This window comes from Hippocampus guttulatus, chromosome 12 (assembly GCF_054856545.1).
Source record: "Hippocampus guttulatus isolate MCC_2025c chromosome 12, RoL_Hgut_1.0, whole genome shotgun sequence".
NCBI lineage: Eukaryota > Metazoa > Chordata > Actinopteri > Syngnathiformes > Syngnathidae > Hippocampus > Hippocampus guttulatus.
Window position 1 is genome coordinate 9,568,786 of NC_141272.1, and position 14,055 is coordinate 9,582,840.

The 14,055-nt window shown below is 41.8% G+C and overlaps 1 protein-coding gene across 5 annotated transcripts in view; it reads right to left on the reverse strand.

Annotated features, from left to right (window-relative positions):
* The window catches only part of arhgef12a (Rho guanine nucleotide exchange factor (GEF) 12a), a 38,832-nt gene that overhangs the window by 17,600 nt on the left and 7,177 nt on the right, over positions 1 to 14,055 (reverse strand). For 3 of the 5 annotated variants that reach the window (XM_086125516.1, XM_086125515.1, XM_086125514.1), the window contains exons 2-4: positions 5,173 to 5,193; positions 2,974 to 3,065; positions 1,163 to 1,228 (exon numbers count right to left, since the gene is read on the reverse strand). In XM_086125516.1, the coding sequence (XP_085981642.1) occupies positions 1,163 to 1,228; positions 2,974 to 3,065; positions 5,173 to 5,193 (179 nt within the window). The remainder of the gene's footprint in view (positions 1 to 1,162; positions 1,229 to 2,973; positions 3,066 to 5,172; positions 5,194 to 14,055) is intronic. The other 2 variants (XM_086125518.1, XM_086125517.1) reach the window with 1 other exon arrangement.

The following is a 14,055-nucleotide window of genomic DNA, read 5'->3' on the forward strand; positions in this document are numbered from 1 at the left end:
TAACCGCCAGCTGTGTCTATCCTTTCACTTTATCTTTCTTTTTAAGTGTGAAATGACCGCAAACTTTGGACACTGCCATCATGCCAACATGAAAAGGGAACAGTGTGTGCGAATACAGTAACATTTGTCTGTGTGGGGGGAAAAAAAAACGATTCCTGCCATTTTGCTCAGACTTTTTTTTTTGGGGTGTAAAAGAAATTATTTAAGTTATTCAATGATGTTATGTCCTCAAATCAAACACTCTCTTTGATGAAGAATAACAGCCGAGGTGGATAACATGGAGCCACAAAGTGCAAGTCGTCTCCCAGGAAGACAAAAATGGCTCGCTTTGTGGTGCACATTCCAGTTCCAAATGAAAAACTCTCAATGTTAACGATGAATGAGCAGGGTGTAATTCAAGTTGCAGTCGACTCTAATTTGTTCCAACTTTTTCATCTTCACGAGGCTGACTCATCTCCGGGGCTACACGCACTCAACTCTCAAGTTACTGCCGCATCATCTTTGGCTGGCATAACACCAACATATTGTCACCTTCCTAAAATAATGGCCTAAGCCATTTTTTCCAGTAAACACGAAAAACGGAACCGAACTGATTATATTATATTAATAATTTCATTGTAGGGGAAGGATTGAGTGATCGGTTTAATCAAGATGGAGCTGATTTGAGCAGAGGGTGGCCAGGATCATGAAACGTTTCAGGCAACAAAAAAAAAAGAAAAAAAAAAGTCCAAATCTGACCTCTACCACTATTTTACGAATATGACGTGACAGAGTAGAAAGACTGTATTGTACTTTATTATTATTTGTATTTTTTTCTGATGTTTTTCCGACTACCTCCTCTTATCAAGGTTGGTAACAACAATAACCCAAAAGGCAAAACGTGCAGTTTATCCTTTGATGCTCACTAACTGGTGTGTTCTAGTGAGGTATGCTGATGGCAATTCAAATTTTTGTGCAATTCTCTGTTGCCTTTTTGCACAGTCATTGTTGCATTCTAATTTCGAGGTGTCACCGTGTGCCGCAGGTCTTCCAAATAATCCAGTTCGAGTAATAGTCAAAAGTGCCGTCTTCATCTAAAAGCATTTTCACACCAGCATGTATTGTGAAAATGTTAAAGCATGTGCAGATGTCACACCAGTCATCCCAGCAAGAGCAACCTTACCACAGGACTCAGGCTTCCCCTCTGCTAGCACACTGCTGCTGCCACTCTTCTGCACCACCAGAGCTTCTGCTCACAGCCCCCAACCATGCAGACAGCATGGCGGTCGGGGGCGCGCGCACATGCAAACACGCACACACACCCACACACACACACACACGCGCGCACACGCACACACACGCGGAACACAAAACAACACAAGAGAAAGGAAAGACACGAAATAGAAAATCATGAGGGAGAAAAACAATGAGAGAAGGAAACAAACAATATCAAAAAAAAAAAAAGAAAATAAATGAACACTTCACAATGGCTTGGATACCCAGACATTGAACTTCACGATTTGATATTGCATCGTCCTCTTTGGGCAGTTGAATACACAAAATACAAACACGCGCAGAGTTTAAAAAAATGTCCAGACTGTCGATGTTTAGTATTTTCTGGACTTCAGTCTTGTCTGCCTGTTCCAAGATTACAACCAGATTAGATTGGCGTCGCATTGGATTTGATAGTACACGTGTCATTTGGCACGTAGGCCTTTTTGGTGTCACATACACCAATTCTATATGTATTAATGGTCACTTTTTAACACGTAGGTATTCTAAACCCCCCCCCCCGAAAAACGTGTTTTTCACAGGACAATATTTTCCATTGAATGCCATGTACATGTATGTTTTTAAATAATTCGATTAAGAAACATGTACTCAGTTGACAATAAATGCATATATATGTGTGCTATTGTTTTTAGAACCGACCTCATTAACTTCAAAGAGGCAATCTTTAGTCTTCATCTCTGTAAGCAGCCAATCAGATTGCAATGGCACATGCCATGCTTAGAAATCCATGGTAAAACCGTCAAAATGGTAATCGGCCTAATGATACTGAATCTTACTTTCGGAGGAATAATTTGGTTTCAAAACTCCCTTTAATTGTTGTGTTGACTGGAAAACATACACAACAGAGAAGTACGGTACATAATCTGATAGGGCTTTATATTTCCGCTTCACTGTAGCAACTGCATTTTCAACTGGCTAACTAAAATGTGGCTCTTAGTCTGTGAAGCACCGCCAACAGGCAGACAACCAAGTGGAGACTGTTCGGAACTTTCAGAGAACACAAACTACTCATGTGCTGTTGCATCATACAGGGATAATCCATCATGCATTGAAGAGGTTTCCTTTTTTTAGATGTTTTGATTACAGAAGCATGAGTTGCACTGCCCAGACGGCTGACAAAAACCACAGAGGGTGTTACCATACCAAACCGTTTATTTTTTAATCTTTCTTAACCCGAAAAATCTGAAGTGCGTAACTGGTTTAGAGGCTTTGTCCGCATTTTTAAATGTGCATTGAGACCACCCAAACTTCACAGGCTCCCCAGTTGCACCCCCCTGATGTAAAATGGCAAGGGCCAAGCAAGCATTAAACAACCCAAGCAGCTGCTTAGATAAAGAAATTAAAACGTAACAGGAACCATCTAACAGTGTTCTATTTGATCAATTTGAAAGAGACAGACTATTTTCAAAACACATTCAGACCAAGAGCAGATAAGATCAGACCACACTAGTCAAACGTTTTCAAAGACAACATTGAGCATTCGGGACACACACAACCTTTCAGCATCTCAGCTGCCTCGCACAAACTGTCATCAGCACACACTTTTTTTAGACTGTGTGTTTGGTGGAACAACACAGCGCGAAAAAGATGGGACACACAGTTATGAACAATGCAGTTAGATGAAGCGATGAAATGTGGGAAAAGGGGCAGAATACATTTCAGAAGGAAAGAAAAATAGTTTGCCTCTGAGTAAGACATTACCTGTCGGGTCAAACTCATTCGAGGGAAGTGAGGTTTTGTCACTTTTAGGTTTCTTGTCCGGGGGGTGGTCTTTGCTGAGAATGCTGCTGGTTCTAAAATAAAAACAAAACAGAAAATTATTCAAATGGTACAGGGGCAATATGACCTCAAATCTTTAAAGATATAAATTGGATCCTTTCATAGTAGGGGGGAAACCAAGGAACACGCAGGCCTGACGGCAAAGAGTGACAACGTTGAATGATTCACAGCTTAAGTAATTGTTACAGCTCTTGTAAAAGTGCTGTATAAATCAAGGTAAGTTGAGTTGAGAGTCATGAAAAAAGAGAAGAAAAAAAACGAAACCAAGTGGGGAATCTGGGGCGGGGAGAGAATTTGGGGGATTCCGCCACATGTGGAGGTCCAAGGGGTGTGCGTCTCTCCACAAAACATGATTTGATACGGTTTTTGATATGTGGGGTGCAAAATGATTCAAAGACAGTTCAATTTGAAAGTGGAAAGATTCGATTCGAGACAGTGGGTTTACGAGTCGATTGATTCCTAATGGTACGGCTCAGTTTGAGAGGGTATAATGCAATAACGTTTTGGTTGTCCTTTTACATACATTTCAATGAACTTGTCAGTACTGTAAATGTGCCATTTCCTTCAAAGATATCCCTCTCCAATAAAAGACGATTTGATACGTATCTCAGTATACATTTGAGTGGAACTATTCAATTCAATTCAATGCATTCGCATCTCTTACATCAGAACCATTTTCTGATTCAAATGTTTTTTTGTTACAACCCGAGGAGGTCCACTGTATGCTGCGATACAAACTGTCTTAACGATATTTGATAATGAGTGTAGCTCATTAGGGGAGGCGCTTTGCACAAAGGGACGACAGAGTTAGCTCACTAGCCAACTGCTGCTCGTAGCTGATGTGGAGCAAGTTAGCTTAGCGCCTATCATTGCACCGGTCGTTCCTGAGCAGCTGTGAAAGCAAGCAGGAGGAATGACTGTTGGAAGTACATGCACGTTGAGTCTGGTAGCTCCTGCAGCTCCGCGGTCAGATGAGCTTGAATCCATTTTCCTACTATGACAAAGGCGATGACGTAATCAACAAGCGCTATCACAATTGGTCAGGAGAGTCCAAGTCTGTACTGTCTGCCAAATTTTTACCATCTATTGCATATACACCGCAGAACCCTAATCAAGAAGAATAGAAGAATAAACACCAAAGTTACAGTGTCAGCAAATGTACCCCAGCTTTTCCATACATGTAAGTCCAATACAAAGAATGGCCATAGCAATAAATCAAACGATTATTATATCATGAAGAATTTGGTTGAGCCTGAAAAAATGAGTGCACTACTTGGCAGCAGCCAGTAAAGGCGAATATTTGGCTGAATAACAACATGACGTCAGCTCTGGCACAACTGCTACGGGAAGCATTGTTGTGCTCAATATGACACTGGCATGGAAACAGGAGCTCTTTCAACATCGATTCTCTGATTCACTTTAAAATAATGAACAGATCAATGGTTATTAATTTGTTTGTTACCACTGCAGCACGGTTTTGGGTTGCTTTACATCTTCATTTAAAAGTGGTTAAATTGCACTTGAGTGAAGGTGTGTTACCGAAATTTTCCAGCAGAGTTAATAAAAGGTGTTGAGATAGTTCAAATCTGGAAATCGTAATAGTTACTTATGATGCAGATGCAGCAAGCTAGACGGGATTTAAGAGAGGGTTTAAGAATGAATCTGCCGCACAGAAGCAGCGATTATTCATTTCAGCACTGACAATAATGCGGATGAGTCACAGCGAATGTCTCATGCTGTATAATGTGACAGCTGAGAGGATGTGGTGGCGCTCTGCTGAGCAAGGCCAGAGAAAGGACGTTTTCCTAAGAAGAGTAGCCACACGGCCACGCACTGGCTTGGACCTCTGCAGGCCATGTATGGTTGTTGCCGCCTATGCCGGCCCCAAATGTGAAAGGCCACTGTTCTGCTCACAGTGAAAGGCAGTGATGGGCCACACTTAGAAGAGGGACTCCTTTGTCCCTGTGTGTGTGTGTGTGTGTGTGTGTGTGTGTGTGTGTGTGTGTGTGTGTGTGTGTGTGTGTGTGCGTGTGCATCCGCGTTAGCTGAGTGGGGGTGGAGGAGGGCATGTTTAGTTTAAGCTCAGAGGATTTTTGCATTGCAGCGCTCCAAGATTCTTACCGGTTTGCTTTCTTGGGACACCTGTGGGAGAGAACAGAAGAGCCAACATTAATATCTCACAATGGTGACCTCATCATGATGATTAAAGCAAAAAATGTTCAAGTCAAGACGCAAAGTGCAAAACGACATACAGTTCCCTGAGACCCACATAGTGGTAAACACGAAAATCCAGATCAAACATCCGAGTTCTTGAGTGGCAGAATAAAGCATTTTTCCAGGTCAAATTTCCTCTCCCTCACAGATCACTTCCCTATCTGTTTATGTGTGTGCTTGTACACACGTGTGTGTGTGTGTGTGTGTGTGTACCATCCTTGACGTCACAACTCAAGCAGTCCTACTACTCGCTCCCACACCTTGTTTTGATGCATAACGATGTCGAGATCACATCATTTACTGACACGACCAACACATCTGAATAGACTGAAATAAATGTCTTGATATCACAGTTGTCAAATCGACTGAGCCTCATTGTGGTTGCAGGCATAATGAGAAAATTCGGCTCAAGGAAATGGTGCTGTACCACCTACTAATAGCCCTAAGTGAAATAACAGGTGGTGCTGGTTGGAAATTGTAATGACCTTTTTCTATGACTGAGACCACAAGTGACGCGGAGAAGGTGATTCGTACTTTACACTGTGCCTGCAGTGCAGATGCGGCATCTGTAAAGCTGAACTTTACAATTGAGTTTAAAGGGACATCATTTCAAGACGAACCGGAAAAAAAAAGAACCCCACACTAAGTGTGATCTGAGGTGAAGAAAGCCTTGCTGGAAGTATATGTGCAAATCACTTTTGAATGGCCTGTCTCGAACAAAAAGCAATATCTTTCAAGTTATGTGAGTTTACATTTTTGTATGTTTTAAAGCAACATCTGGAAAGGTGTGTTTTTTGTTTTAATTTGCAGTAATGTTTTGTGGAATTGCAAATATCCAATGTTTGACATTAGTATTTAAATGCATTTGTACATTACCCCAATTTAGACAATCTCCACCGTTGATAAATTGATACCGAGGGCCACTATATGAATTATATAAATACAACCTATTGCTGATAGATTATGTACAGTCATCACGTACGTTTAAGATTTTTATTTATTTATTTTTTACAATGAGGGTGAGCCTCGTTTCCCAGTGTATAGAGCAGCCGAGAGGTCAACATGTATATTGTCGAACTGTTGAAAAACTGACCATTACACTACAAAACAGAGGAGTGAGAAAGTACACATTTCAGTCTTCATGACTCACGAGCAACCATTAACTCTCTTTCTCCTTCGTGACACTGTGTCCCATTCACAGATGTACTCGGCATCTGAATGGCCCGTTTATGAAAACGCTTAGGTGTGTAATAAGTTCCAGAGACTCAGCGAGAGTGAGCGATCAAGAGAGAGAGCGAGAGCAGGACAGCGAGAGATCGAGAGAGAAATAAAGAGATGGATAGCGGTACATCTCGACGGTTTTTGAAAATGGCCTTTATTGTGATATATTTTTCCCACCCACATCACCCAGCACTTATTGCTAGAATGATAAAGTAAAATTTCTTTCAGTTGGCGACACTGAAGACAAATTGCCGCTTTTGTTCGCTTTCACCGTAGACGAGCGTGCGCATCAAAATAAAAGCAGCACATCCTTGACATTTTAATTTGACTTCAGAAAGGCTGCACACTGTGGACGGGCTGGATCTGGCCTGCGGGCCTCACTTTGCCCAGACGTGCTATAAGTCTAAGTTCAAACATGAATTTGGTGAGTCGGGGGTGGAATAAAATGAGCACCAAACAACAACTTCTGGTGCTTGATTGAGAACCACACTAAAATCGTTACGCGCAGCCCTGCATATTGACGTTTCATAGTATTGGGGAAATCATCTTTTCCACTGAGGCACAAATATTGGAGCAAAATTGTACCACTTCCGCATTAACGTTGAATTGTCTGCCTCACAGACAACAGTGCTCCGATGTTACGTTTCCTCATAATGACTTTAATACACTTATGAAGACAGTAATGAGAACAGAGATGCTCACGAGGGGAATGAAACAGGATGACAACATGAACAGGATAAGATGCACACTGAGTGATGGGATCTGATTAAATTGGATTTTAGATCCAGCTGCCTGTTTGTTGTTACTGAAAGACAGAGAAGTGACCTCCTGACATGCGTTTACAGTCTCTGTTCTCACATGGTCTTTCCAACAAGAGGGGGGAATCTATCAGGATATAGGCGAATTGATATCATCATAACGATATACCACGAACGAGTATATTTTCAGTGATTCTAACAAAATATACAACATGCTATGACTGCTTAGTTTTTCTCACTTTATTTTGAAGTGACATTAAACAAACCTGTATCGAATGAAAAATGCATCCAGTAGTGCTGCTATATTAAATTAGGAAATGGAAAACAGATGCACAGCAGCCAATATATTTTTGCACAAATGTAGAAATTATTTTAGTCAAAATGTTTTTGACAGAAATTGCACCCCAAAAATAAATACAAACATGAGCCCAATTGTAGTGTAATTCTGAGAACGTTTTCATGTGTAGTAATATATCATATTATATCCGTTAATTTTCTGAATAGTTTACCCTCGATATTAAGATATTTCTAATCCTCTTGGGCCACTCCTCCAAATAATTTCCTGTTTAGCCGTGTATGTAGCACAATTTTTGATAATTTTCTCACCATACCCTTCTTACTTTCTCCATTGCGAGACGAATAAAGGTTTTATTTTTTCTAATCTTTTAAATTGCCTGCTATTTTGCTGTTCAAAGCAGGATATGCTCTGCTTTAACGTGGTTCAAGTGAGACTTCTGTGAAAATTAATTCCATTCTTTCACGATAACATTAGATTAGGTTAGCAATTTGCACGGCTTCTCTACCTTTCCCTTTGTGAATTACTCGTCATAATCCTTTCATGAGAATGATACTTTAGGGAAGTGTAGCTTATTTGCCGCCTTGGGGGCTGTGATGACTGACTTTGGAGCAAAACCACACCGTGTTGAGCTGATGTCGTACCCAGGGGGGGCTCGTTGCTAGCTAGCTACTAAGGCTTAAGTAGAACCAATCTCGCCTCGACCGACCGCCTATCTGCTAGTTGGTAATGTAAGCAGCGCAGTGTAGCGTTTTGAGATGGTCACCATCATTCAATTGCTATTCTTCGTGTTTTCATGAGGCTCAAAACGCCAAGTGGGAGAAAAGGTGACAGAGTCAGAAAATGGCGGGGTGGGAGGGCAGAGTGGGAGTGGGAAGGTGGGGGTGCTGATGTACTGCAGCGGTCCTGGGCTTGAATGCTCCATTGAGGTTTTGGTGTTTTGATGGAAAACGGTTGCCCGAGCTAGGCCAACATCAGCAACGGTGGCAGCAAGGGAGACCATGACGAGACCAAAGTATGAAGTGAGGGAGTGAGAGAGTGAGCAGTGAAGGGAGGGTGGGACGATCAACACCCTTAAATTTTGTGAAAGAATCTCCCAAAACGAAACGGAAGGGAAAATGGTGAATAATGAAAGAGTACAGTACATGAACAGGGGGAGGAGTACATGAACAGGGGGAGGATTCATGGGGAGCCCTGTAGGTTCCTGTTTAAAGGATAGCACACACACACACAATAGAGCTCAACACATTTAAGCGAACTAACTACGTAAAGCAAGTTAAAAAAAATACTCAACCCCTTTAAACTGTATTCAAGTGTTATTTTCCTCACCATGTCACTGTTCTACAAAACAGCACTGACAAAGAGTCGACCAAGCAATTTACCACTTTCGGTGGTAGAACCAGAGCTAGGGAAGGGAATTGATACGATTTTTAAAATACCAATTCCATTATGGATTTGAATCTTTAAGAGATTTCTTAAAGATTCTTTTTTTTTTTAATAGGCTAAGCAAGAAGATTAGCATCCTCTTTGTTAAATGCAAGATATATATATTTTTTTAAATAACATGACCTTACAAACCCAACAGTAAGAGGTTCACATCAGAATATTCCTGTCTAAAATTCTGTAGCAATTACACAATAATGTGCAGTAAGTTTTCAACACTCATTTATGATACAAATATACGTCAGCCCGTCACAAATACGATCAAATCAACACAAGTCCAACTGTGATCTGGGAGTTCACTCTTCCCTGCCTTGAATAAAGGAGAAGTTAGCGGCAGACTGCAGTGAGTCCTGCCAGGCGCTGAGCCATTCACACTCTGTCTCTCATCACGCAGCAGGTTCTACAATAATACAATACATCTTTATTGATGAAGCGCTTTCAAAACAGAAGGTACAAACGACGCTAACATAGTTGCCTGGAGTATTGATAAATGTGGTTACATCGCTGTTCCTGCTGGGTTGAGGACTCTGGAGCGGACAAAAAGTGTGACCGTCTTTTAAGTTACTTATTGCATGTTGTGTGTGCAAATGCTTTATTGGTAATGATTCCCTTCGATGAAATAATATATTTTGCAAGTATTGCAAGTTGCCCCAATGTTGTCCCTGGAAAATGTAAAACATGGCGTTTGGCACCATGTTCCTTGCTAGTCGCGCTAGTAATCAACATCGCTACGCAATGTGTGGTGATGATATTTGGCCCAACTGGAACTAACAAGGAACTCACTTCTAAAAACGACAAATGAAGCCAAGAAAGTGAAACTCTGGGAACCAGTGAACAACAAGAACCGGTTTTCCATTCCCATCCCTAGCCAGAGCCGTAACAGGGAAGGGACGATGCTTATGTGTTCGAGAATTCCCCAATCCCGGTACATGGGTTTAAACTTTAGCACTGTTCAATAACCACCCCGGTCGTTGTGCTTCATTGGGTTTTGAGTAAAAGGCCAAGAGGGACGGGGAAACACAGGGTCTTCTGCCATGGCCCCTTTGCACGATCTCTCTAAAAGAGTGAAGCTCAAGTGCTTACTTATGAGACAATACCATTGTATTGGCAACTTGTGGACCATACCGGCAGAGACTGAGAAAAACATTTCTCAGGTGGGGTTAAACCTGAAGGAGGAGGGGTCCGCCAAAAGGGAGACAAGGATTGGACAATTCTGAGAGCTGCCTTGCGGCGAACAAAAGATCAGAATGAGGAGTGGTCGATTCAAGCAGCAGGAACACATTACCTTGCACACCAAAGCAGCAAATTTCACTCGATACCGAGGAAGTGGAGGCATGCTATGTGGCGGCTGAGTCATACCAGTGGACGATCGAGCACCTTTGGAAATTGGAAAGATGTTCTATGCAGCCGGCAGGACTGATTTTATCTCAGCCGCATTACGGCGACTGCAGCCTTCCAATAAGAGACGGCACACACCAGATGTTATCTAATCTGTATACCCGAGTCACAAAGTGTCATTGTGCACAAACACACACGCAGCATGAAACGGTCACCTCCCCCTCTCTGGCATAGGAGAAAGAAGGCGTCGATATGCGACACCCACAGTTATGGTTCCTTCTGTGTTGTAGCCACGTCTAATTTCCAACAGACTGGTGACAATCACGGCCTTAGCAGAGCCCCAAGGTATCAATGTGTTAACTGGGGCACAGATTAAAAAAAAAAAAGGATCAGTAAGCGTTTGAACCAGACATGGGTGGGGGTGCGCACAATTGTCGTTGGTGTAGGAAAGAACAGAAATAATAGCTCTGGAGCTCAAGCTAAAGCCTCTAGGGGAAAATGGTGCCCTTTCTGCCCCAATAAACCTCATCAGGATTCCTGACATGAAGGCCGAGGGAAAGACATTTCTTCACTCTGCGCTGTCTCCTGTCCTCTGGGACTGAGAAAGCAAAGGAGGTAGTTCAACATGTTGTTTACGTTTCAGTTGACCATAAACACCGGAGGACTTCTCCGATCAGTGGGAAAGGTTGCTGGCATGATGAGGCACGTAAACAAATCCTAGTGGAGCATTAAGTCATGTTAGTTCCTCTCACTTTCACTTAAAATGTGTTCTATTCCTCACATCAGTGCACGGGTATCTATGAAGAAATAGATACCTGTACTCTGAACAAGAGATCTGACAGACGTATTAATTGATCAGAAAGACAAGCAGTGAAGCAACACAACCACTAAAATTACTCAAACAATGTTGGACTTCCACCTAAATTTCCGTGGAAAAAATTCAACTGCCATTATTCATGTCAACACTTGCTACTACGGATGCATGCCATGACTGTTTCCTCACAAAACAACTAAACTCATCAAACAGAACAATGAAAGGTACTGCTTCCACACAAAATGAAATTAACGACCGTCATGCGTTGAAAAGTTGTTGTCGATGGACCGTCATGCGATGAAACGTGGCGGGCGACGCGGTGTGGCAGTCGCATGCCGAAAAATGATTGTTGACTTTGGCCGTTCGGAAAAATGAACATATTTTTCCCAAATTCCCAATGGCTACCCTGCCTCTGCTCCTCATGTTGTCTGTTTCTCAGCAGGGGTTTTCGCTCTCATGTCACACACTGAACAACAATTTGACTGTTGCTTACTGTCGTTAAAAGCCCAAACAGATTACAACTGACTGACAAAACGGTGCCTTTTTAGTGAACTAGCTCCTCCTCTGCTGTCAGTGTCAACTGTGGCAAACCAGCAAAATCGGCAACAAAATGTATTTAATAATACAGTTTTTCCTTTTTTAAATGGCAAATTTATAGGTCACACAAGAGCGTGTCTGGGAAAAAAAATGACGAGCACTGTCTCAAATTTTGGGGGCAGCATGCAACTATTTATGTGCAGTCTGGAGCCTTGCGTTAAAATAATGGTATTTGTGAAAATATTGCCTGATATATTTAACATTGACATATACAGGTATATATATATGTGTGTGTGTGTGTGTGTGTGTGTGTGTGTGTGTGTGTGTGTGTGTGTGTGTGTGTGTGTGACTGCAAAATATATTCTGAAAAATGTACGATGGACTTGGAAGGACGAAAGCCGCCAACAACCGGCGAAGAGTTTTGTGAGCACCATCTCATGCTCTACTTTAAAAGATTTGTGAGTCATGTTTCTTTGATGGTCCCGAATTATTGATCATGCTCGGGTGCTCATATTGATTTCCCATTTTGTATTTTACCGTGTAATGTGAGCACAAGAGCGTTCTTTGTAAGCCCAATCTGACATCTCACCATCTGTGTCACTTTTTCTTTTTCATTTTGCAGACTATTTTCCTTCCTTTTTACTCGTTTGCAGCGGTTCATGTTTTGTGTGAAGCTGTGCAGAACTGTTATGGGTGATCAGTTTTGTGGTATTTTGCTTGCTTTCACTCGTGTGTCATGTAATTAATGCTAGTTTGCATTCATTTTTATCAATCGGTTTCGACTGTGTTTTGCCTTTCTGTACAGTATGACAAAACAGAGTGTTATATTGGAGTGACGAACGCATTTTCATCACAATTGAAAAGACACAAAAGCATGATCAAGCATTGGCACTTGGTATCGGCAATTCCTCAAACGCAAGTTCTTGTACTTATTGTGGTGTGAGTGCACAAGACCTAACAGGGCGGTTACGTGAAGAATTAGTCCATGTGTCGCTGTGCAGGCTAAGCCTAATTATTTATGGCTGACTCAACAATAGTCAATAATAATAATAGTTGAATGCAACCGTGTTAAGTCTTGCACAGGGACTTGCATCCTCACTTCTTTCCGGTTGCACATCATCAAAGGGTAAGTTTGAGCTGACTTTTTTTTTTTCTCAGGCAGTTAGAAGAATTTGACTCAGTAACTGGTATTTCTAGTTGCGGGATTGACTCTGCGGGGAAAATTGGAGGTTGACAAAAACTGCACAGAACGGATCCAAGTCTGTGACACAACCTGTGTCCTAATGCTGATAGCTCTTTGACAAAGTGCAGCAGCGTTTGAAAGTGGCTACTTAGCCCTGAATCAGCAGAAAGGAGCGGTGCAAGGTTAATTGCAGTGCAGTGGGAGGTTGCTGCTCCGCTTCCCTCTGCACATAACTTCTGCTGGCAGAGAGAAAAGGGCGTTAGGGATGGTGTACCTCATCCAGAGGCTTCTTTGAGACAGTTGTTTTATTCCAGCAAGTATTCAACTGCCTCGTCCTAAAAGGTTCAAGCCAACCGCAGAGGTTGCAGACTCTAAAACACACTTTTATCCCACCATGGGGGGGAAGAGAAATCATATCAATAATATAAATGACTATTTTTTTCCACTACAAATAAAGATCAAACTTAATGTCATCCTCAAAAAATGTTATGTTTAACATGTTGAACAATCCTTATTGTTAATAGGCACCATGTCTTTTACAATGTTCAGTGTGACTTCCAAGGGACTCCCTCTTCGGTGATGTAATGTGAAAATGATTCAGCTCGTATTGCCTGTTTGTTCATGGGAATTCCAGGCACATGAGCTTTTTGGAAAAATAGTCGCTAAAGAAGCTAGGGAAAACAGCTAACTTGGCAACAGCAACGTGTGCTCTTGTAAACTCGCTCCTCTGTGTTCTCAGCCATCGAGTTAGTGCAAACAGTGCACATAAGCGAGGTCACGCTTCAAAGTGCATACACTACTGAATACATCTAGTTTCTTCTGACAAATAGAGTAATTAATTGATCAAATGAAATGTTTGCCTAGCCCTACGTCATACCAATACTCAATTAGCCGCTCAACAGGGCCAAAATTACCGGCATATGGTACTTAATGGAAGAAAAAAAAGAAACGAGCAGGACCCCTTCATATCGTACGTAATTTCCTCTGAGGAGTAAGCCGAGGAATCCAAATGTGATCAAAACCAATTGAGAACCATTTCAAATCTGTCGGAGGATTTTCTGCCGAAAAGTTACCTTCCTAAATTCTAGCATTTTAGAAAAGCAGATATTATTGAATCTGAGTCTTAATGCTGTGGTGGATGCTAAAAACTGACCGGAAGGAGTCCCAACATGCCAACCATAAAGTGCAGCGCAGTACTGAA